The sequence below is a fragment of the Rhododendron vialii genome, chromosome 5a, assembly GCF_030253575.1.
Source record: "Rhododendron vialii isolate Sample 1 chromosome 5a, ASM3025357v1".
NCBI lineage: Eukaryota > Viridiplantae > Streptophyta > Magnoliopsida > Ericales > Ericaceae > Rhododendron > Rhododendron vialii.
Window position 1 is genome coordinate 26623184 of NC_080561.1, and position 26558 is coordinate 26649741.

At 40.2% G+C, this 26558-nt stretch overlaps 1 protein-coding gene and 1 pseudogene across 1 annotated transcript; both read left to right on the forward strand.

The window, feature by feature from the left end:
• Nucleotides 1-5129: 5129 nt before the first annotated feature.
• Nucleotides 5130-12841, forward strand: LOC131325610 (proteasome subunit beta type-1-like; annotated as a pseudogene).
• On the forward strand, nt 12800-15995 carry LOC131327752 (cadmium/zinc-transporting ATPase HMA2-like). The gene is given in 8 exon segments (XM_058360886.1): nt 12800-12863; nt 13253-13302; nt 13304-13396; nt 13398-13536; nt 13539-13581; nt 13738-13940; nt 15073-15272; nt 15589-15995. Coding segments are annotated over 8 exon segments (867 nt in total). The 3' UTR covers nt 15664-15995.
• The last annotated feature ends 10563 nt before the right edge of the window (nt 15996-26558 follow it).

Here is a 26558-nt window from a genome sequence, read left to right on the forward strand (position 1 = left end):
GGCTCAACGGCACGAAAATGAGTTTTGACACTCAGTAGATAGTCCCAACCCTACTATCACAATTGATAATACACAGAAGGTAAAAAATAATAGCACATCGTCCTTTTCTTTAGTATTCATTAACTTACATGAAATCTAGGTATCTTCTCCACAAGCTCCTTTACTCCCACATCTCCACTAACTACAATCGTCTAATGGGTCCACCTTTCCTCTTGCTTATCCTGTACTAGGGTCCTAGGTTAGCGCACCTAAATTATGTGCTTAGCACGTTCTCACTTACAATAACAGGAGGATCAATTATAATTGTTGGACATCCACTAACTATAACCGTCTCTTGGGACCTATTCCCTCTTGAACACAAGAAGTGAACTTTCCCATGACGTAAATACATTAGCGTCACAACATTTCTCATCACCGGGCCATGCATGTAACCCTTTTTAACACAGGGCTCAATTGGTTACCCTTGCCATAGCCATTGCTCAAATCACATCCACAACCTCACACCTCAAACACTTAAATCATTTTCCCATTTACTTAACATCGTTTACATGAATCACTACTCATAGACCACCCAGAAACCTGAAGTCCATTCTAGCACTTACAACATGATACAATCAATAACAGCTCAATTCATAATATGATACATTTCAACGAGACAACAATATAACAATTGACATGGTGTGAAACCACAATTTTCAGTTTACAATAACCTCGGGTAATAATGGATGAATGCAGTAGGGGAAAAATTCACTTGATGGACGAAAGTCATGATGCACGGGACGATCCCATGATTGAATAAACTAAGTAGAATGCAAAGACTCAGTTAAAAAAATCACAGAAATTCATGAAACTAATATTTACTAGATTTTTTTATGAAAACTCCCTCGAACTATCACCACTTTTTCTACTTCATCCTCGAATTATCCAAAACCTACCAATTTCGTCCCAGCCCTAACTCCATCCACATTTTCCATCCAAAAACACAGCAAATGACATTTTCACCCACCAATGTAAGGGCAAAATAGTACTTCCACCCTTCCCAACATATATATCTGGCGGCAAAACCAGTGGATTCCCTTTCATTTTGGCCTCTATATACAATTGTGGTTCAAACATTAAAAAAGCTATTTTGAGGGTCGGACATCCACCAACTATAACCGTCTCTTGGGACCTAGCTATGCCTTTTCCACTTATTACTAACATATCAGACGTTGAAGGTATATTCTATCATTGTAGGGACTAACTTTACCGTGATTAGCACGTAAAATAGGATTACAAATGTACTTCCCATGTTGGATCCAAAATGAATGACCATTGTTCTAGGTAATCAGATCTCTTTTCGCTAAAAAAATTTGAAGCTAAACCATACTCATTGGTGTTTTCTACTGAATCATGGCACATGTAGTTCTCTTATCCTCACCATACTTTGCAAAACTCACTTTGCAAAACTCACTGTTGGGGTTAAGTCGTATTTGGGAGTTAAGGGATGAAATCCCATTTTGTCCCTTCAATATGTTGTGCTTGGCATGTGCTATGTTTTTGGACGAAAAATGTGGATAGAGTTAGGGTTGGGACGAAATAGGTGGCTTTTGGATAGTTCGAGGATGAAATAGGTAGTTTTGGTAGTTCGAGCACGAAGTACAAAAAGTAGTGATAGTTCGAGGGATGTTTTCATAAAAAACTCTATTTACTATTACTTATGCACGATTCCAAGTATAACCGGTTACGACTTCCACGTACATTAATTTTTAAGATAAATATAGGATTGGCAGTAAGATAAGTAGCAACCACATTATCACACCAAAGAGTTGGTGCATTTGGAAGAGAAGCACCTAGTTCAAAAAACAATGACTGTATCCAAGACAAAGCAACAGCGATGTCGGCTAGAGCCTTGTACTCTGCCTCAGTAGAGGAACGAGCAACAGTTTGTTATTTTCGAGATACAAATGAGATAAGATTCCTACCTAAAAAGATGGCAAATCCACCGGTAGATCGACGATCATCAACACACCCTGCCCAGTCAGCATTCAAAAAGGCTTGAAGATTCAGCAGCGAGGAGCGAGATATAAGCAAGCCAAAATCCATAGTGTTATGGAGATAATGTAATATACGCTTGACGGCACTCCATTGATCCTCTGAAGGAGTATGCATAAGCAGATAGGTTTTGTTGACCGCAAAGGCAATATCAGGGCGAGTGAGGGTTAAATATTGGAGAGTCCAACAATTTGTCGATAACGCTCCAGAGTGGAAAAGGCTTGACCTCCATGTTTAGAAAGTTTTGTCGTAGTTCAGATTGGAGTGCTAAGAGCACCTCCAGCCTTGACCCAAATTTGGGTCAAATTTTGGGTAAAAACTCATTTTGGGTTAGCCCCACTCCCATTGGTAAAATCATCTTTTAACCAAATATATTATTTTTTAAGTGTTCAATGGCAATAATGTAAATAAGAGAGGAGAATAAATTTGATCAGTGTAGAGAGAGAGAGAGAGACTGTTGTGAAGGGAAAAGAACAACTCCGACGAACAAAATCTACTCCAAAAATACTCCGACCACCTCAACCTCCGGACCCTAGCCAAGCTCATGACACACAAGAAGAAATTCAAGGCCATTGCCGGCGCCGTCCAACACCACCTTAACCCCTTCAGCTTGCCATTCAAGCCCTTCCGCATCGGCCTGTTGCCACTGCCGACGAGGTTCTCTCTCTCCTCTCTCTCTCTCTCTAACCATTGGAGAAATGGGTCAAGGCAAAAGTTGTTCCAGATTTGGACAAAGAAATGGTAAAACCCAAAATGGTAAAGTGTTTGGGTCAAGGATTGGAGAAGAATTTTTATGTTTTTTTCCCAAATTTTAAATCTGGGTCTTAAAATGAGTCCAGGCTGGAGATGCTCTAACAGGTTTGGAATTAGCCGTACTAGACTTGCGAAGAAGCTCCAAGACATAACGCCGTTGAGATAAATGAAGACCATTAAGAAGCTTCAATACCCAAAAAATAGTGGATGGAACCCAGATCCTTGAGAGCAAATTCAGAGCTTAATTTTGCAATAATCTATCTATCAATGTATTATAGAAACGTGTTTGAGCCCCATAACCTCCAAATCCCAAACTCTAATTTTCTAGAATTTTCCTTTTCTTGTAATTTTTAAAATTAGGAGAGAGAGAGAGAGAGAGAGAGAGAGAGAGAGAGAGAGAGCGCTTAGGGGATTATGTGGTTAGAGAGAGAACATGGGAGGGGAGGAAGGGGGAATGGGAGAGAGAGTTGTTTTGTTGTGTATTGTTTTTTTTCTTTCATCTCTTACTTGCATTACAACAGACAGTCACTGCAAATAAAAGTAAAACGTTGGGGTGGAGAAATTTTTGGGTGCCGAGCGGGCACCACGTGGTGCCTGAGCAACGTATCCGGGCCATCCATTTCAGTTTTGAATGGCTTGGATTTGGAGAGAAAAAAAGAGAGAAAGATGAGAGAGAGTGGTGGGGTAAGAGGAGAGAGAATGTTTCAACCTGAACCATCCAACACACTTTTGGATGGCCTAGATGGGCGGCTTGGGTACCACATGCACACGGCTGTTGTGCAAATTTTAATGTACTCACAAGCGCACGAATCGTATCGAAGTATAGTTTAGCAAGTATGAGGTCGAACCCACAGGGATTATTACGGATGGAACGCAGTTGAATAGCTCTTTTAATCTAAAATTAAATTTCCTAATCTAGTTCAACAATATTTTGTTTGGGTTGAAAAAAATAAGCCTACAAAAATTAAAAGTACTTAAAGTGAGGATAAAAATACTAGGGCATTGGAATCCATTACATGCATCATATCTATAATATTTATATTTCTCAATTCTCCAATTTTTCTACACAATAAGTTGGTGGCAAAACTCTTTTATTGTGGAAAATATACATGACAACTCTCTTTCTTAGCTTTTACTATTTTAGTTCTTTTGCCAAACAGATGTATAAAATCAAAATATTCATTGAATCCGTCAAAGACAATTCGTATCTGTTCTTCACAAATCAACGGCCACATGGTATTCACCCGGCATTGAACTGGTACAACGCTAACATTTCCTCCTCTTGCTCGGTACTATTTTTTTTTCTCTATTTTACTATTACTACAAATTAGCGTTATGCCCCAAATTTAGTGAAAAGATTACAAAAATCACAATAATTATTTTTCTTAAAATATCTTTTTATCAACTAGCGTTGTGCCCGTTGGATACACAAGAATGGAAAAAACTCCCATACAATTTTTTATGGTCCTGTGTCTTGAACGAGTACAACGCTAGTAGACATAATGGAGGAATTGAAATTGCTGGTAACTAGAACATGGTCAACATAAACCAAAATATAAATCTGAATGCCACTCTAATTATAAATGAATAAAGAAGGATCAGACTTGGAGGGTATTATTTCCTTAAATTTTCAAATTTTGAAACCCTAAAACTCTCTCTCCTTTATTATTCCCGACCCGCTTGGAAGTGGGAACCCTATCCTATCCTCTTCACTACCCACTTCCCATACTCTCTCTACTCCCTCCACCACAATGCCAGGCAAGCGCAAGTCGAGGCCGTCTTTGAAAGCGTTGTTGTCGTCGAACAAGAAGCTCAAGATAGATTAAGAAGTAGCTTTGATTGTCATATCTCCTGACGCCGTTGTCGCTTCGCAACCCATTGAAAAAATGAATGAAGACGATTGCCGGTTCATCGGTGACCCGGTTCCCGACGACGGAGCCCGGCGTAGGTGGCCTCATCGGTACACGGGAAAGAGCAAGGGGAAGAAAATTGTTGGGTCTAAAAGGTCAAAGTTACATATCAATTCTGAAGAAAATACAAGCTAGATGCCATTACACAATGGCCAAGGGCAATAGACGAGTAGTTTTCAACCTAGAGGATTAAGTCCACGTTAAAGCTAATGAAGGGAAAGAAGGCTATATCTATCGGATTATAGAAATGTTTGAAGGAACTGACGGATCGCCGTATTTTACTATTTCATGGTACTACAGACCAACGGATACGGTTATTCAAAATAGTTTGGAGTTCATAGAGCTTATTGATGCTATATACGACAAGCGTGTATTCTTCTCTTAAGGAGGACAACCCTTTAAATTACCTTATTGAAAGGCTTAGAATTGTCAGACTACTAAATAAGTACTTATTTTTTGAATTAAAAGTGATGTATTGAGAGAGAATAATCTATCTCGTAAAGGGAAAAATCAATACACTTGTAATAAAAGAACCTAGAATGGTAAGCCAAGGCATGGCGTGAAATTACACTATTGCCCTCGAATTTTTTCCCGTTGCGTTTTGGTCTTGCAGGTGTTGGTGTTTGGGTAGCTTCGGTATTTCCCGTCATACTTGCAAACGCTCTGAGAGTGAGAGAAGCGAGAGAGACATGGTCAGTCGTCTGGTTTTCACGCTCAAAATTTGTACTCCGTTTCCTGATTTTACTGATTTCTTGTACTTGTTACGGCTGCCGCCGTCTTTGAACGAGAGGCGATATTTGTTCTTCGTACTTCGTTTCCGGATTTCACTGAATTCTTGTACCTATTGAACCAATTTATTTGTCCTGCCTCATCATTACAACACTGTTGTTGTGGTTGTCGACGTCTTTATTTGTCCTGCCTCTTCTCATCATTATGAGAAGATGTAAATTATTGGTTCATTTGCAGTTTTGATTTCGATTCGATGATGTAGGGATTACAGTTTTCATTTGCAGTTTCGTTTCGATGATGTAAGGATATCCTCTTTTGATTTTTTGTAGGGATTACATCCATTCCATACGTTTGCAAGATTATGCATGTAATACCCATCCCGGATATTTAGTAGCTTAAACTCATATTTGGTGGGTATTTAACTGAATGTCATTGGTCGGAGCATAAGTTGGGACGTGGTTTCGCTTGCATATGATAATTTTCCTTGTGCCTTATATAACAAAATATTCTGGGGATATTTATCTTTTCTCATTCTTATTTTGTTTCTGCACAGAGAGAGAGAGAGAGAGAGAGAGAGAGGATTTGAAGCCGTTTATCTTGAATTAAGGTTTGATCTTGTTAATTCTTGCTTCCTTGTTCTTGATTTCATACTTCTCTAGCTTCAATTCATGTCTTAGCTTGGTGTATGCATGCTGATTTGGTTGTGTTTTGAGTTGTTGAGATGGGTTTTTGGGTGAATTTCGTGGGTGTTGTGGTTGCTGTCCAAACCTAGAAAATTTGCAGAACAGGGTCTCGGTTTTTGGGGATATTTGCCTTTTTAAACTCAGAATTGAGTCTTGGTTCCTTCTTATGAAATAAAGTAGACTTGAGGCTTATTCTTTTGCCGCTGGAATCACTCGAAATCGTTAAGAATTCAATTTATAGTGATTTTTAGAAAACTGCTCTGCAATCTGGAAATCTGGGCAGCTTACAGAACTACGTCTTTCATCATTTTTTTTTAGTTAAACGACCCTCTTGGTTATGGGTCCTTATGAGTCTGAAAGATTGATAAGTTGGTGACGTTTTGGCGTTGAAATTACTAATAAGTATTGAGTATTCGATTTTTAATGAATTTTTGAACATGGACTGTTCTGCTGGAAATTGTGCTTCAATGCACAGGATTTCTGAGTTTGGAGGTGATTTTGACTAGGTTCCTTTATTGTGAAAAATCTGGAAAAAATCAGGGATGAACTTTGATGAGTGATAATGGTGTGTACCAAATTTGGGATTTATTAGATGCATATTCTGAGTTTGGTGGATTTTACAAGTTTGTGTGTGTCTGCTGAGTTTTGTATTTGCTGCACTAACATGTTTTGGGAAAATGGTCATAACTCTTAGCTCAGGTATCGGATTTGCGCACGGTTTATTGATTCTGAAACTAGACTCGTATACCTTTCGGAATATGTAGGGGTTCTGGCTTAGTTTGTACTAGGTTTAATCAGTTTTTGATTTGAAGTTGATAGAAGCGCAGGATCTGCAATTTTGGGCAGTTGTGTGTGTAAATTCGGACAAGCATAACTTTGTCGTCTGGACTCTATGTTGGGCAAATTTTATATCAAAATTCATATACCGGAGGTTTACTTTCTAATGGTGGTAGTTTCATGATCTGATTTTAAACCTATAAGAAGTTATAGGCAGGATACGACAGGTAGGTCGTAGATTTCAAACCGAATATAAGGGTTATGTGGTGTTTGGGTGCTACGCTTGTTTAGGGACACTTCTAGTCCTTTGAGATGGACATACTTGTATGTATTAAACATCATTAATCTATTGTTGGTGTTATAGATTATTTTCAGGAGTTGGTTGTAACGTATAATCATTCAATAAACTGATATGGTTAGCTTCTGGTTAGGTAATAAGCCGGTCAATTGGGGAGGTTCCGAAACCGTAAGTTTGGCGTACCTCGGTCAATACAAGGTGAGTGTTTCTGATATGGTTCTTCCCAATAAAATGTTGTTGTGGTGGTGAGCGTATATCTTGCTAATCGTAATAAGCTTTCGATATGGTTATCTTTAATGAGATATTGCTGTAATGGTATGTGTATATCATGCTATTGTTGTTTAGCTTCTGATATGTTGGGAATGTTCGCGTGTGAGGCACACCATGTCGAAAGCCATATCGCTTATTTAACGATAGTTGGGAGCATGGTATGTGGAACACGAGATTCGGTTGTGATACAAGGTGAGTGTTTGATTCATAGATGATCTATATTGAATTGAACTTGAATGTTGGCTTAGTGTCCGCTGTTTGGCTTTATGCCAAAAGGCTTTTATGCCTTAAGTTATTGGTTGTGTGCCCAGTGATTGGCTTTATGCCAAAAGGCTTTTGCCTTAAATTATTGGTTGTGTGCCCAGTGTTGCTCTTAATTTCTCGATAAACTGTTGATAAGTTGAGATTATCTTTTAGTTGTTGGATATTACTGTTGTGTTGTATTTGGAGGATGTGGTGATTATATCTGTTATGTACATTTGAGTATCTCAGTTATGTTGGAAATTTATATTCTTCTTGTTATTCATTCGGTTGTTGCTATATTTTGGTGAGCATTTCTATATCTCACACACTCTGGCTTTTCTTTTTGGTTTGCCAGGTAGCAGGTTGAGTTGAGTGGGTCCATTATCAGTCATCGTATTGAGAAGTGTTTGGGCTAGCATTGGATGATGTGGATGAGCGAGATGGTTATAGGTAGTGAACTAAGAAGTTGATTTATATAAGTTATAAATAAGTCGTTGGTGGATGTGTTGAAGCATATATATTTTTTTTAAGTATTGTAATACGGATGTTGCTGCTTAGTTGTAATCGAGGTTGTAGTTGGTTGGTCAATAATACGTTGACTCATTTTTATGTTAAGGTGATAAGTTTTCCACTGGGTGTTTGTTTCTGACAGGTTGTGAGGTGTGGTTTGTTTTTCTGTGTGGAATGTCATGTGGTTGCGCCGACTCGGGTCCACATTGGGTGCCGTTTACGGGGCGGGGTGTGACAGTGCAGATTATCCTTGTTGCTATTTGTGGTTCTTTGATTGTTGCTGATGACTTTGATGGATTGTAATCAGTTTTGGATATAAGCTCATTCATCCACCCCATCTTTCAAATTTCAAAATTGGATGGAAAAATACAGACGGATGGGAGGAATTAGGTTGAGATTTGTGTACGCTCTCAAAAGATTTGAATTCGCGATGTTATAAACTTAGGACCATTACTAATACAAAATACTTCTCAGGCCCATTAGTATAGAAATGCAGAAACAATCTAGCAATTCTGATTAGAAATGCACTACTTTGTCCTAATCATTCCTCAACGGGCTGCAGGAAAATTATTTTCGCTTTTCTACCCTTATTCTCTATGCCTTGTGGTTCAGTATATGGCCCTCCTTTAATGGTATTTCATCCCCTTTCTACTTATACCGGGGAAACTGTATTTGAACCCTTTCTACTTACACCAGTGAAACTGTATTTGAACCTGATGCATAATACTGAAAATTATAACATAGGCAGCATGTTCAAATCTAGAAGTGGTCTACTTCACATGGTACCTTTAATCCCACTACGCCTACCATTAGGTCATTTTCTTTTTACGTTCAATATCTCCAAGTGAGACAAAATAGAAGTTCTTGGAAGTGAGCAAACTGTATTTTCTAGCCCACTGCTGCTGGCCACCTATAAGAGTGTCTAAAATTCTAAGCTAACTTTTGATCAATTAGAGAACCCGGGGACTACCACCCCTTTTGTCATCTGGTTCTCTCTTATCACTATGCAGTTGATCAACTTTCGTGAACACTGGTTTCCTCATAGTTGATTTTGCTTCAGCCATTTGCACGAAACTGTGCTACTATGAAAAATCCAATACGAAGTTATCACTTCTCCAGTTAAAAATTATTATTATGCACACCAAAAATGAAACCCGTCCCCAACTTTTGTGAAGTCGTCGCGGAGAAACCATTTCGTGGAGAAGATTTTGAAGAAGATGTCACCAGAGGATGCAGGCCTAGCTAACCTATGGGGCATGACAGCTCATCATCATGCTGCAAGCGCTGGCAATGTTGAGGCAACGAAACTGTTAGTTAACAAGAACCTGAACCTGCCTAACATTTTGGATAAATATGGAGATGCACCTCACAATTATGCTGCTAGCACTGGGAGTAGGGAGAGTGTTGTTTTCTGATCTTTTGCGCGATCTCACAAGAGGGGAACACTATGGTGATTATTAGCACTTCAGTGATGAGCTGCCCTGCAATGGCTCAACTCCTCTGAAACACTCTCTACTACAAACGCTTCTTCCCTTATTATGCGTTCAATGTTTTAGGTGGCTTTGATAATGAAGGTTTGTTAACCATCTTTTGGTGCAGTTTTTATCCTCTATTGCATATTAACATCATCTATATCTCTCCAATATTTCAGGAAAGGGTTGCGTCTTCATATATGTATGATGCTGTTGGTTCCTACAAGAGGGTTGGATACAGTGCTCAAGGTTCTGGTTCCACTTTCATCATGCCTTTTTTGGACAACCAACTGAAGTCTCCAAACCCTCTCTTATTACCCGCCAAGGTCTGGTTTTGGCTTTCCATATTTATTCTCAAATCTTCTTCCATGATTTTATTATACATGGCAGTTTGAACCAAATGATTATACAGGATGTTGTTACGCCACTGTCAGAACTAGAAGCAATTGATTTGGTAAAGACTTGTTTTGCGTCTGCAACAGAAAGGGATATATACACTGTAAGCTTCTGTGCCAGTTTACTTCATTAGTTTTTTTGTATTTCTAGGATTTGATGGTAATGCCATCAAGTCTGCAATTTGTGTCTCTTCCGTTAATTTATTTGAAAAATGTACTGAAGAACTTACAGTGAAGGGATAGATTATGTTTCCCTTTTGGTATGTCCTTAGGCAGTTCTTCAAGGAGCAAATAGTAAAATTAGGCTGAAATAAAAAAAATAGTGAAATTAATTATTGCTTATATCTCATTGCAATTATGTGTCCATTTTAGATTTGATTTCTTTCTTGTGGCTGCTGCTATTGAAGCAATTTTTACTTTCTTAGATTTGTTATCCTATTTTTGACGTTTTTGCTCCTACCTGTTTTCTATTATTATTCTAGATTGCTTTTAGACTATTTAGGGACATGGTAGTCTCTTGACATTTTCAATAATTGCATAAACCATATCTCAACATTTTTTTGTTGTGGCACCGCGGTGCCCGTTTGGGTGTTACTTCTAGCTCAAGATATCATCATGTGACGGGATTTTTACCTCAATGATAGTTATGGGTTTGGTCCTCCTTTTTGGACATCGCCTATGCTCACTAATTTGTTGACAATTACCGCAGCCAATAGGGTGCTGTAGTAGGAAAGCAGCTATATTTAGCTATGTTTTCTCTCTCAGTTGCACCCATCTAGGAAGAAAAAGGGCAAGAATTGCAACTTTGCCAAGGCTGGCTCTTTTTGTCGGACCAAGTCGGCTCCATGTGATTCTCTAAAATTTTGGACACTTGCACAGTTGCACCCTATACTGCTTAATTCACCTTTTGCTCTCTTTTTCATCTGGAGATGGGATTAAATAGGCCATGAAATTGCAATAGATTGGCGCAAGGCAGATGGGTTACATGAAAAGCACAAAAATAGATTACAGACTTTCAGTTCAGGTTCTATTTCTTAGTAACACTTTTCTGTACTTTTCGGCTGGCTAAAATGAAAGAAACCAAAGGGCAAATGTTGCTTTTCCCGTTTTTCTTCAAACATCGTGTAAAAATCTCCAATTGAACACGGAAATTGTAGAATACTACCCTAAAATATATTAAGTTTTTTTTATTAATTTGAGCCTTTATTTCTTTTTAATCGGGAAACCAAACTGAATTTCTCTTTCCATCCTTGTCTCATCCTTGACGGATAATATGAGGCCTATGTGGGTACCGGTTATTTGGTTTGGCAGTGATCTTTCGAAACATGACATTGAGTTTATCTGAATGTCCTTTTTATTTGATTTTCCCTAAGCATGTTTCTAATGTTTTGTAGGGTGACAAGCTGAAAATTATGGTCTTAAATGTTGATGGTATTCGTTGTGAGTACATGGAACTCAGGAAAGATTGATCCGTCTCATTCCTGTTGTCATTGCTGCTTTGTTGCAGGATTATTACAGAATGCTTGGTTGAAATGCACATCGATGTAGTTGTAGAGATTATTCTTTGTGTCCTGATTGCTCATCAATCACCATCTTTCGGTTTTCATTGAATCGAGTTTACTTCTCTTTTTCCTGCTTAGTCAACGATGAATTCTCTATTGGACATTTGTTTTCTGTATTATCAGGTCTTCAGATATATGTCATTGTCTGGATGTTATTTCATTGAAAGTACTAAAGAAACAGATTTGGGAAATGTTTTTGCATTTATTGTACTTTGTACATGAACATTTCAATTAAAGCAGGAAATTAGGAAAATAAAGTCAGGTGCTCAACGAACTTTAAGATGTAGAATATTACACTCAAACAAGAATTCAATATGCGGCTCATTGCATTACTGATCTAAATTGTTAGTAGCCACTAATTGAACAATATAGTTTGCTCTCAACTAAATATTCTTCAAAGCAAGATATTCATAGTAGTTAGTAGTAATAGTCACATTAGCAACATATGCAAAGGCTAAGCAGTAAAAAGCATAGAATATCCAAGTTCAACATGTTTTTTAGACAGCTGATTCAAATACGTATAACCCAAAAACAATATTAGGATGTAAGTAGAGGTGTCCAAACAACTATAACTTCTTCCATATGAGAGTTGCCCTGAGCTTTGCTATAAGGTTTTAGGACATTCTGTACTGCTTCCACAACAACTTGTCTGTTGTCATAATGCTGGCGACACGCGAGCATATAGACATCTGAACCACCGATCAATTTCATCCGTCTCTCCAATCTTCGTACAGTTGCAAGATAGAGAAACATTCGAATAGTTGCGTAACTGCTATCTTCCATCAATGCAACAGACATAGCTCTAACATTGCTTCAGCGCAAACCTGAGTTGGCATGCATGGAGCCCTCTGCTTTGAATGTACTTGTTGAAAAGTGTTCTTCTTTCCGAAGTGGAACCTCCTTAAACTTCTGGCAGAGCTTAATCTATTCAGGTTAGTTTCTTCGATCCCTTTCTCTTTTCTCAATCTGTTGAATCGACTGCTTTTGCTGGTTCAATCAATATGAATGGTAACAACTTCCATCCCATCGCTCTGTTGTACTTACAAGCATAGATTTATGTGAAAGAAGCAAATTTCAGAAAACTCAATCAAATTCCCCTAGACGCATTCGGTTAGGTTACCGTTCGCACTGCTGCCCTGGCCGAAGATTGTGTGGTAGCTAGAATGGCAAAGCTCGTAGAAGAAGCTCAAAACAACAAAACCAAAGCTCATAAACAAATGTGCCCAGGTGTACACGCTAGGTTGGTAGATTTCGACACCAAGTAATTTAGGACGTTAACCAAAAAGTGGATCCTTTTTGTTAACTTGTTTGGCAAACAGTTTCTGAAACCTTTTTTCCGGGCGAATGTTTGAATTTTTCAAGTACATAAAATCAAAAGATATTGGGATTTTTGTTTTAAAAAGTAGTTCCGAAACCTGTTCTGCAAACCTGTATTCAAAGAGAGGTACCGAAATGGGCATGTTTTCGTTTTACCTGTCCTTTTTCCAAGCTGTCTGTAATCCATATTCTACTCTCTGGTTTATGATCATCTTCTTTCTTTGAGTGCATCCAATATTTTCTCTGTTTCTCCTTGTGAAATTTTTTTTTGGGTGGCAATTTCTTGCATTGCATTGCAGCTGTCGTTATTATATCAGTTGGTCTGGCGGTAGCTCCATTTGTTCTAAAGACTTGACAATAAAAGGCATTGGCTTCACTTGGCGTTGGTGGTTCTGGTAAGTGCCTATCCATGTGCACTTATCCTCTCCACACCAGTAACCACTTTTCTGCGCACTTTCAAAGGCAGCAACCTCTGGGCTTTTAATCAAAGGGGGAGAGTATCTTGAAACTCTCTCTAAGATAAAGATCTTGGCTTTCGACAAAACTGGTACAATTACAAGAGGAGAATATGTGGTCACAGATTTCATTCGGTGTCCAACGAAGTTACACTGAACACACTGCTTTACTGGTAATTACTATTAGTACTTCATCAAATAGTTTATGGCCGAAAAGGAAAAAGGATACCCCGTAGTTTTGATAAAGGAAATAATTCGGACTTCAAACTGTCACAAAGTTTGTAATGCATTACCGGATGCTAAAATTTAACATATCTGTTATTTTGAAGGGTTTCAAGCATCGAGAGCAAATCAAGTCATCCAATGGTGGCTGCATTTATTGACTATGCACAGACGCTTTCCATCGAGGTGAAACCTGAAAGAGTGGAAGAATTTGAAAATTTTCAAGGAGAAGGGGTTCATGGGAAAATTGATGAGAAGGATGTCCATGTTGGAAACCAAAAAATTGTATTGAGAGCCAGGTGTGCGACAGGTGAAGAGCTTCACCCAACTTTCAATCTTATTCTGAAACAAGATTTACAGTAATGCAATTGAAAGTGTTATCTCTGGGTGCAATGTTCTAAAAGTCGCTCGGTCAACCACCTTCGAGCTTTGAGACCTATTAATCGCCGATTAATCGGCTTGTAGCAATTAGTCGGGTTTTTATTTATTTATATATAAATACTCCCCAATGACAACTCTTATAAAAAATTGAACATTCATCTATCAATCCATCAACATCAATTGTTTTTCAAATATGACAGAAATCTCTCCCTGACAGAAAACTGTTAACATGATTATAACACCAGCTGGTACTGGGTATGGGCCATTCATTTATTAGTCACTAACCAATTATAATAACTTTATTTATATACACCAAACAATACTACACTTTCTGTTAAGATTTAATAAAAAATATTACTACACTTTGTTTCCAGAATCACTAACGTGTCAATATGGGTATGGGCTTTTCAAAAAAAAAAAACCTAATGTTCGAGGTCGGTGGAGACGTGGAGTGAGGAGATCTCGAATTTGAGAGAGAGAGGCGATAGGCGGCTCGGAGATCTCGTGTTTTAGGGTTTTACAGAGATATGACAGGTGACTCCGAGATCGATCAATCGATGACTGGGTGTTGAACAAGCCCCAAAAACTGTGATTTGAAGCTCTTAAACGGGTATGAGTATATCATTTACACCCCTTGATTTTTCAAAATTATAGATTTTACCCCTATTAATCGCCGAATAGCCGACTAATCTCTGATTAACCTCCTGACCTATTAATTCAACTGACTAGGCATTAATCAATCGGTTAGGCCAAATTTTCAATTAATCGACGATTAAATCCTTCTTTTAGAACACTGACTGGGGGAGTATTATATTTTGAGGGGTAAACTTCGATTGCTCCGTTGTGATTAGTGCTCAGGGAGGATTACCTTCCCAACATTTTGAAACTAGCACATAATGCCGCATGTTTTGTGGACCAAAGCGCACAGGCAATCAAAGTGAAATTTGCTCTATTTTTAACATGAAATTGTTGGTGGACTCCAATCCTACTGCATTTGCTGCTGCGTCTTTTTCTTTGTCCTATTCGACCTTATCATTAGACTCATTGCAAACTATTTTCAGCTCCAAGCATAGGTCACTGTGGTGAAGGAAAGTCCGTTGGTTACATATTCTTGGGAGCGGCTCCAGCTGGAATTTTTAGCCTCTCTGGTAGTTGTCGAACTGGTGTAAGAGAAGCGTTCAACAAGCTGAAGTCAATGAACATCAAAACTGTTATGCTGACAGGAGATAGCCACGAGGCAGCCATAGAAGCACAAAAACAGGTGAAGGGTCAGCCCTGAAATTTAAAAAATTGGCTGGCATACAAGATAGTATTTTGCAAGCAGTGGCAAATTGTAGCAAGCCACTAGGGGGGGCAACGTCCCCACAAATTTTTTCTAAAACTGCACTTTGGTCTACATATTTTAATTTTTATTACAGGTTATATCCTCCAAAATAGCATTTATGCCCCCATTTAGATTGATTTAATAGTTGTCAACTCTGAACAAAAAATTCCTGACTGCATTGTTGCTTCCAAACATTGATTTTTCTTCGTATTTTTATAAATTGCTAAGAGAGGAGATGAATTTTTTTGAACAGCTAGCGGGTGCTCTGGGCGTAGTGCATGACGGTCTACTTCCCAAAGACAAGGCACAAATCATATCTAACTTTTAGAAAGAAGCTCCAACAGCCATGGTGGGTGATGGAGTGAATGATGCCCCTACATTATTCGCAACACTTGTCTACCGACAACTGCTTGCTAAGACATCATTGAAGTCATAGCTGATATCAGATACTACGATGTGCTACTTCTACCGAAACAAAGCCATATATTGCAAAATGTTTTCTTGTTTTACTTGCTCCTAACTTGCTCTTCTTAGAAGCGTAACATCATAAAAATAAAAAAAAATACTTCTCCTACAATAACACCTCAATATTTCACTATTATCACCACTACGAGAAAAAAAAAACTTGCAAATAACAAATCAACAAATGAGCACGCGAAAACATGCGAAGCACGTGCATTACACTAGTAAGTATATAAAAAATAAAAACCTTAGCAAAACCGACCACGTTCCTTGTGGTACGTGCACATCCCGGGCCCATTTCCTACCTTGCCCAAAAATCCCGTTGGCCAAACAAAGAATGGAAGTCGGCCGATAATGTTTAGGAGCTTATAGATAGGCTCGGTGAATGTGGTTCACTCGGCCACGAATTCGTCCGGCCGCAGTTCCTGTCTTGGTTGCTACCACGATTGTTGCTGTTGATGGTGTTGTGGCGGTCGATTCTTACTGCCTTGTTTGTTCCGCCCTTGATTATTGTTGTTCGAGCTTCGGCTTTGCCTTACGTTGGCCACTTGTTTTTTAGCTACAGCTGGTGCCTTGGAAGATTCGAAAGCCTTCGGAACATTGCGTTCGACAACTACTTCTTCATGGACGCAATCTTTTTCAATGATTACCATCAATTCTCCCATCGTCTTCGGAGGGTTTCGGGAGAGATCTCGGAACATCGCCGAAGTAGGATCCAGCCCATTCATGAATGAGTTAGCTGCGACCCTTTGATCCCAGTTTGGGATCAGATTGTAAACCTCCCAATATTGTTCGGTGTAAAGTCGAAGAGTCTCCCCCGCTGCTCATCTTATGTTCACGAGCATAGATAACGTCTTTGGCTTGACGTTGCTCGTTACAAATCGTTTGGTGAATTCTAACTCCAGCTCGTTGAAGCATGTGATAGACTTGGGTTTCAGCTGGTTATACCAAAGCATGATTGGCTCGCTCAACGTAAGGGGAAAGATCTTGCACATGAGTGCATCAGAGAAATTGTGGAGGCACATTGTTTGTCAGAAGCGGCAAACGAACACGACTGCGTCCTCCTTTGCTTCATAACGCTTGAGTTTTGGCATGGTGAATCATTCAGGGGGGTCTTTCCTGTTGAATTGCATCAACGAAGGGGGAAGTCTTAGCCTTCCCGAGCTTCGAATTGTCTTCTGGAATAGGGTTTGGTTGAGTGACTTGGGGTGGAATTGCAATACGTGGCTCGGGGACTCTTTTGTGTTCTCAGTGATGGTGTCGAGGGTGTTCAATCCTTTCCCGACGCCGCTGACCTTCTCCTCCCGAGGGTTCTAGGGCTTCTCCTCTAGAGCCTAGCAAACGAGCATGATGAGGAATGGCACCTTCGTCAACGGGCTGATACACGGTCGGTAGGCCCGTGAATTGATCATATAAGATAAGCGTATTGCCATGCTCAGAACGTCCATCCATACTTGCCGTTTGGTGGTGATCTCGAGAATTGACCGAACGTCGTCCCTCACGATGACATTCGAAAATTTATCTTGATTGCTCGGATCGTTCGGGATACTCTCCAATATAGGTGCGCTGAGGCGGATCATTCAAGTTTATGGGCTGCTTTTCCTTCCTTGACTTCGTATTTCGTCGTGAGGGATGGTGCATTCGGCTTGATACCTCGGCTCTATTGGTACCAGCTGTCGAACTCGTAGTAGAGGACCTCGAGCTCTCAGCTCGGATGAGGCTTGCTAGACGTGGACGAGAGCTTGTTGGTTAAGGCCTTGAGTCCCACTCAAGACGTTCAAAGACGGTTCGACGCTCGAAAGTTGCTAACTCGGTTGTTTGCGCAGGACGTGATCTCCTGCTTCGTTATGGATCTTCTTCAGGTGACTTGGTTCGACATGATGGACGTGGGTTGGTGTGGCAACCACGCCACCATCCCGATCCTTTAGCTGTTGTTGGAGCATGGCTATGACCGCCGCCTGGCGTTTTTGCTCCGCCAGGGCGATATCTAACTCGTTTTAAGGGAAAGAAAGTTGTCGAGAAACTGGAAGGGCGGTCCTGGAGGTCCGGTTGATATTAAAAGATCCGTACCTAACAAGCCCGAGGGTGAAGTTCTCCGGACCTGGAGGTGGAAGACGATAAGCCATAGCTTAGGTGTTGAAGAAAGAAGAAGAAGAAAGGGCAAGATCAGGTGTGGAAATTAGTTCCACTATTTGCTAGGAAGAAGTATGAAGAACACTATTCCTCCCCAGCAGAGTCGCCAATTATGGGGGGGTGATTCCACTGTGATCTTCTTGAACCTTTTTCCCCTTTCAATGGGCCGTGAAAGTGCTGAGTTGATCTTCGTGTACCTGCAGAATCGGGGGGGGGGGGGGGGGGGGGGGAGTTTCTCTGGGAAGAAGCTCCGATGAACAAGTCAGTAAGTGGAGAAGAAAGAAGTTTGGTAAGAAATTTGCTAGGAGAGAGAAGAGAGTAATTCAGGGAAAAGATCCAATCCTCCTCCTAAAAGGGGCATTCCTCTATTTATTGGTAAAGATGCAAAGTGCTGCACAGGCTGGTTCTGCAACCCACGTGCCTTGTCACGTTCGGATGACGTCACTTGTCAGGAGCATTTAGTGAACACCGCTTCTTAGAGACTGCAGAGCCGCGTTTGTCAATGTCAGACAAGTCACATCAATCAGAGATGTCACTTCGATTATCAGAGAGGACAACCCACATTTCATCAGAAGCTTCTGGAAGATTCCACAAAGGCGATTGCCGAATGATATACCGAGCAAACACATAACCGAATACTAAAAGTCCTTTCGAGCGTAAACAACGTCAAACGAACACTAGAAGATTTACCGAGTGAAAGGACATCACCGAGCGATAGAGATACTTCCCGAACGAATTTAGTATCAAATGTTCGGTTACTTTTTAGGAAGCTCGGGAAAACGCTCAGAGGTTCACCTAACGTTGGGAGAATATATGGTGTGAGACGTCAAGATGTGTTTCAACTTACAAACGAACTGAGACAACTGAACCATAAGTCTGCAGTGATATCATCTCTTTGATCCCTTTGAACCTTCGGATATTTCGGCCCACTACAGCATGTGACCTACTTTACTAGAGGTTCTTCGTGTGACACATTGGTTGTGGAGTTCCCTAGTGTAATAATACGTCCCCATTTTTATACCTTGCTTATTATTCAAGTACCAAGAATGAATAATAATTGCCTCTCTTTTTTTCATGGTATTTAGGTGAATGGAAACATACGCTGGGTAAGTGCGAATAACTCATTTGTCATGCTTGTTCAACTTGTTCTTGTGGTTCTAGTTTTCTTGTAGGGGGATGAAAATAATTGGTGTTTCGAGCAGCACCAGATTGCAACGGCTACTCGTGCCTCTTCACCGGAACCCTAGTTCGTTGCCTGAACCCTTAATCTGCAAAACAGACAGGAGGTGAGCACACCTTTGCCCCTCGTGGCAAAGGCCCTCCGATGCCTAAGTTAGTATCACGTACTAGTAATCAAACCCTAATTATCAGTAGGAAAATAATATGAATGCCACGTATTGCGTACCCTTTACCTCTAGGTTTACCTCGTATTTATATATTTGCGTATGCTTGCTGTCCAAGCATCCCTGTTGCCCTAGAATTCCTAACTCGTATTGGAAACCCAGGACATCTTGGATTCTCGTTCCCTTGTCAGTTTATTATAAAAGAGTCATTTTAGGATTCTTTTCTATTAATGGCTGTAGACACCCCAATCTGGGCTTCCAGATTAGTTTACTTACGGTTTTTGATTCCCCGATGATGAAATGGATCAAGAACACCCCGGGAATGATAGCGTGTTTGAGCTTTGAGTGTTTGCAAAATCCTTGAACCTAACCTAGCCTAAACCACTTCAAAAATCAAAAACCCTACTGGTTCGCGCCAGGGCGCAACCATCCCGCGCCGGGGCGCACGATCCCGCGCCAGACTGGCTCCATCGCGCGACAGTGCGCCAGGGCGTACCATCGCGCGCTCGACTCACTCCATCGCGCGACAGTGCGCCAGGGCGCACCATCGCGCGACAGACTCGTTCCGTCGCGCGACGGTCCAACCTACCACCAACCTTTCTGAAAGAGGACAGTTGGCCACCAATGCAACTTCAGCCAGGCCTCGTGGACTGGCTGAACTCCTCTGTTTGCACCAACCAGATTCACCTCCATCCTTCTCTATATATATCCCCCTTTGTTTCTCTTTCAAAGGGTTCAAGAATTTCAAAGGTTACAAATCTCAAGAGCATAGCTTGCTCTTTCTCCTCCATTATCAAACATCCAACCACTCAATCAATCCTCAAATCTCAAAGCTCAAGTCCTTTCAAACTCAATTTAGGTATAGCTACCTACTATTTTCTGTTCTGATCCCTGAGGGGGGCTGGCAGGGCCAAGGCTGGTAATCAATACCAGTCCTGGTCCTAAAGCTGGCAAGGTTTCAAAAACCGTCGAGGTAGGAACCAGCGCGCGACGGTCCCACTCTCGCGCGCGACTGTCTCAGTCCAGCGCGCGATGGACCGCGTGGGGGTTGGTGTCCTACTGTTTTGTATTTTATTTACATATAGATCGCTGTTAAGCATGTTAAAAATCTGTTTACTGCTTTCCTTTGTTAGAAACTGCTAGTATGTAGTTAATTTGTATTTCTGCTGTTTTGGAGTACCCCTAGGATCATTCTGGACCTGCCCCAGAGCCCAGAAATGTGTAAACCAAGCACTGGTCTGGTTGCGCCAGGGCGCGACAATCCCGCGCCGGACTGGCTCCATCGCGCGACAGTGCGCCAGGGCGCACCATCGCGCGCCGGACTGGCTCAGTCGCACGACACAGCGCCAGGGCGCACCCTCGCGCGCCAGACTGACTCCGTCGCGCGATAGTATGCCTCTGACCAATGAGTGGCCTTGCACGGGTAGCTTAGTTTTAGGTCATTATTTTGTCCCCACTGTTTATGGGATGTTTTATTAATTTGTAGGGCTTCACAACCTTTAAACTGTATATTATGCTGCTATAAACTGCGTGGTTTGTCCTGGGTGTGCACTGGTCCTTCCAGAGCCCAGATGGTTTGAAAATAAGAGCTGTGGGTTTGAGCTCACCGGCGCGCGCGTGTCTTGGAGTTGTGCGCGCAGGAATAAACAGCATGCAGTGACTTGTTCAGTGCATGCTGGTTTCTTCCTGCGCACGTCATTCCAAAACAGGGGCTTCCCAGTTTGTTTAAACTCCCACAGCAGTCTGTTCTCATCCTATACTAACTGCTCATCCATGCTATCTATCACATCTTGCAAACTGTTACAGTTTTAATCCCCTTAAACTGTTCCCCCGCCCTAATTGGCTAAAAAATTGATTAATCAAACAGAATCGCAAACAAACATTTTCGTAAATGCCTAAGTAGAGACCGATCTTCTGATTGGGCGAGAGGGGTGCCATAAAACCCTTCCCCTCTCGTAACCTGGCTCCCGAACCCAGATATGGTTATGACGGACTGGTTCCTTAACTTTTTCAAATCAATCAGCGCGGCAAGTGCTTCGAAATACTGTTTCTTGGGTGTCGGACCTTCAAAACCCGAGTGGCGACTCTGTATTTTGCGAGCGCTTGCTTCCCCACTCGCGCTCCTTCGATCTGGGCCCTTGCCTTGCATTTTGGAATCCGAAAATTCCAAGGGCACGCATGCCCACAATGGCCGAACATCCCATTCTCGTTGGGTATCTTTTCTCAGATCCTATATTCTTGGGATCTCATCCCTTACGGGACATGACTACTCTGGAATCTTTCAGAGTACTCCCTCTGCTCTTGCTCTTGATTGGAGCTCTTTCCTTGTTCGGCTGTATCGTAGCCGAACAGACTGCCTGGACCAGCTACTTCACATGTAACTTGGTCCTTGTTTAACTATTTGGACCAATGTAATCGGTATGTCTCTATCTGCCGAACAATTAGTTTACACCAATGACTTCTCATCTCATTCGCCCATATCGCCAATCACCGCTTATCGTGGTTCATATCACCCGTGTTTCCACGTACCACGTATTCGGCCATTTGATTGTACTTGTTCGGGAATACCTCCCTACATTTCTAAGCTTCCTTCTTGTATCGCTATCATAGTAAAATGCGTGTAAATAAAAGTTAGAAAACTTCTATGTTATCTTGTACGCGAGACAAGTGTTGTGATCCAAGCCACGTACAATAAAAATCGATTTGGCTTTGAGAATTTAGTTGCTTTTTATATTTCTTACAAAACAAATTCTCATCTCTCCCGAAAAGAGAGAGTAAGAGATGACATAAGACTAAAAAGAAAAGAATAAAGACTAACATAACAACTAAAAAGTACTCCCTTCGTCGCAAAATGGATGAAAATTTTGATGCTTTTTGTTGTCCCAAATTTATTGTCCATTTTGAAAAGTCTAAGGGACAAAACCACTTATTTTCCACCATTGCCCTCTTCTAACTAATTAAGATATTAAAAAACAGAACAAAAGAAGTAATGATTGAAGGGAATTGTTGGAAAGCTATAACTTGAAAAGGGTAATAATTGTGTCTCTTAATTTTTTTAGAATCCCTAAAATTGACATCCATTTTGGGATGGAAAGAGTATCACTTAATATATATTTTGCTATGTATTATGGGTATAGTTTTGTATTTTAATAGAAATTCAACATTCTATTTTTGCATTTTTCGTGTTTTAATTTGAATTGGAAGTAGTGACTATATTGATTCTTATTAGTTTTCTATTTATTTTTGCATTTTACGTTTGTACGTTGAGTGGCAAGGCTTCATATCCGTAAGTATTCCCTTATTATGCAGCACACTGGCTGGTGTGCTTATATTTTTACTGATTTAGTTGATGCAAAGCACTTGCTGGTATGCTTAAATTTGAAAATCTAGACAAGATGCCTTAAGAAAAGAACAGCGTGTTGCTTCCTGTCTAAAGCAAGAGCATCGATGTTTTTATAGGGGTGACGTTATAGGGTTGGTGGGCATAGGGTGCTAGATGTTGTGAGCTGGTGTACACATATTCTAGAGAATATGCTCAAATAATTGGAGAGATCCTAATGGATTCTTCCTTGCGGGATGAGTTCTCTCTTCAATGAAGCTCTAAGTCAAATACTTTCTCCAGGATGAGGAGGTTAGATTGTTGGCGGCTTAAGATAAAAGTTTTCCATTAGTCATGAACAAGTCATTTGATGGCTTCAACAAATTGAGATAACAGCAATTGCCTCTTAATTCCCTTAGATGAACATTATTACTAATACTTGGGATTAACCATCATGGTGTAATATACAAATTGCAGTGGAATTTTTTAAAATGTAAGTGTTTGGGCCAATTTATGCGCACCTTAACTAATCCTAATGGACCAATCTCACTATCCACTAGCGGGGACCTAAATTAAAGCCTGAGCAAAGACCCGTATGGACTGATTCCAAAGTACTCCAGTAGGTATCACTTGACAACTTTTAAACTTGACGGAGCAAACCCTTGAGGCCTTGACCATTTGACCTATCCTTGGGGGTCTAAAAATTGCAGTGTAATTACGTGATTGGAATTTGATTTCATGTACCTTAATTTCAAAAATATGACATGCGGAAAAATTATGATAAGAGTGCCGTTGGATAGACATCCTTATGATAAGGAAGGGCGTCTATATAATATGGAAATGTGGTTTTTGAATTTTCTTTTTTTTTGAATCGTTAGATTTATCCCCATAAATCCTACAGCTGAGAGCTGAGTTTGGGTTTGGATTTGGATTTGATCAACATACAGAATTTGGACGTTATTAGTTCTATCTAAAATTTGAAACGCACTCACTCACGCCCTATCCCCTTTTCTCTCTTACTTTTCCATTCTCTCTCGATCAAGATCCATTGCCATGTCCATAGAGAAAAGGCAAATGTCGAGTCAAAAGTTGTTGATTCGAATATGCCGATGGGTAATTGTTGGGAAACCGAATCCCCAAGACCCAGTAATGACGCGTACAGATTAGACAACAAAAAATTGTAAAAACCCTACAAAGCGAATTAGGGTTCTACCTCAACTCCCTGCGATACAAACGCTGGTTGAACTTGTTATAACACGTCTTGCTATAAACCACGAATACTGCTCGACCGTACCTTACGATCTTCTATCGTATTCCCCCCACGTCTAGAACATGAACCGAGTGTGGACTCTTTCGTGATCTGTTTGCTCTCTCTAAGCCTGCCTCTATTTACTGAATAATAATAAAAAACATCCATCAGACCTAGAGAGCATAACGTGTATATATAGGGCTACGATAGGGACCTAAGGAGTAATAAGTCTAGGCTCCCAGTGTAAATAAGAAAAAAACTAATCCTGCTAGGATTCTATTTCTTATTTCACTAATTATAATTCACTCCACTACAGAATTATAATTGCACTCCCGTCCTTATCTCAATTATATTACGAGTTCCATGATATTAAATACTTATTAATCTCCCCACGTTAAGATTACAGATACCCGTTGATTAAATTAAATTACTAACAATCTCCCACTTAATCAACATCTTAACTTGAGACTATCCGCTTAACTTATTCGATATGTCGGATACAAATATCCACCTGCAGGGTTTGGCATAATCGAAACTTATAAGTTTACTCAAGGGGTATCATCAATCCCTACCGGACGTGGATTCCATCAATAATTAATAGTTGTCATATACATAATGTTGCTACCCAACTCACCGAGACTATTGACCGTATAAAGATCTCACTCTTTAATGAATCAAAGTCAACAACATTAAATATACATCTCTAATAATTATTTTTGGATTAAGAGCATAAGCATTCATAATAACCATGAGGTTTCAATTGTCTTATAAAGTTAGTATAAAGACAATTACCTTAATACAGTCCCGTTCAATACACACAAAGTGTACTAGCACAATGAGTTAAAACTAGACCGTTCCTTGTAGTCAAGACAGACCTACTAAAATATTGTGCTACAATCCTACCGATGGTGTGTTAAATTCCATCTAAGACTATGAACCATAACTTATATTCCACAAGAACTGATGGTCCAATCTTTAGTGTATAAGCCGTACTCTACACATTGGATTATCTACTATGTAGAATAAAAGACACACACATGCACAACATACAAAAATATCATGCAAATATTGCCCATAAAAGATTCTCATCAAAATGGATAAAACTGATTAATAATTAAATATTAATCCATCATATAAAAACATAACTTTTACATAATTTCCTAACAAACTCCCACTACGACTCAAAGTCATGCTGCCACGCATCTCTCTCACATTCCTTCTACATGACTATCAAAAGTCTTAGCCTGTAAGCTGTACGTAAAAGGATCTGCTAGGTTGTTTATTGATGCGATCTTAGACACAGTTACATCACCTTACTGAACGATCTATCGAATCAGGTGATACTTATGCTCAACATGTTTTCCTTCTTATGAGTCAATGTCTCCTTAGAGTTAGCAATTCCACCACTATTGTCACAATAGATGTAATAGCTAATTGCACTAAAGGAATCACTTCTAGATCCATCAAGAAGTTTCTAAACCAAAAGGCCTCTTTGGCTGCTTAAGAAGCTACCACATACTCGGCCTCCATGGTGGAATCAATCAATGCATGATTGCTTGATAGTCCTCCAACTTATGGCTCCACCTCCTAAGGTAAACACATATCCCGAGGTAGACTTTCTAGAATCCTATCTGACATAAAGTCTGAGTCTGTGTACCCATGAGGTACCAGACTATTTGACTAGAACACCAACATATGATCTCTAGTTCTTTTCAGATACTTGAGTATATGTTTCACTGCAGTCCAATGTTCTTGCCCTGGATTAGACTGAAATCTGCTAACCATGCCAACGGCAAAGCAAATATCAGATCTAGTATACAACATAGCATACATAAGGCTTCCTACTACCGAGGCATAAGGAACTGCCTTCATTTTCTCCATCTCTTCAGGTGTTTTGGGACACTGATCCTTAGATAGGTTGATTCCATGTCTAAAAGGGAGGAACCCTTTCTTGGAATCTTGCATGCTAAAACGGGCTAGAATGATATCGATATAAGTAGCATGTGATAAGCCCAACATCCTATTCTTGCGATCTCGTATAAGCTTAATCCCTAGGATGTGACCAGCTTCTCCCAAGTCCTTCATTTCAAATTGGCCGGATAACCACACTTTCACTGAAGATAACACTCCCACATCGTTTCCGATGAGTAGGATATCATCGACATATAGTACTAGAAACACTACAACTTTTCCGTTGCGCTTCTTGTACACACATGACTCATCCAGACATTGATCAAAACCAAAAGACTTGATTGCTTGATCAAAACGAATGTTCCAAGATCTAGATGCTTGCTTAAGCCCATAAATAGACTTCTTGAGTTTGCACAACATGTGCTGCTGACCTTTTGCTATGAATCCATCTGGTTGCACCATATAGATACACTCATCTAGATTTCCATTAAGGAACGCGGTCTTTACATCCATTTGCCAAATCTCGTAATCGAGATGAGCCGCAATGGATAAGAGAATCCGGATGGACTTAAGCATGGCTACTGGCGAAAAAGTTTCCTTATAGTCGATCCCTTCTTTCTAAGTATACCCTTTCGCAACAAGCCTAGCTTTGAAGGTATGCACCTTTCCGTCCGCCCCTCTCTTCTTCTTGTAGATCCACTTGCATCCAATGGGTTTAATCCCTTTAGGTGGTTCTACAAGATCCCAGACCTGATTAGAGTACATAGACTCCATCTCTGATTTCATAGCCTTTTGCCAAAGTTCCA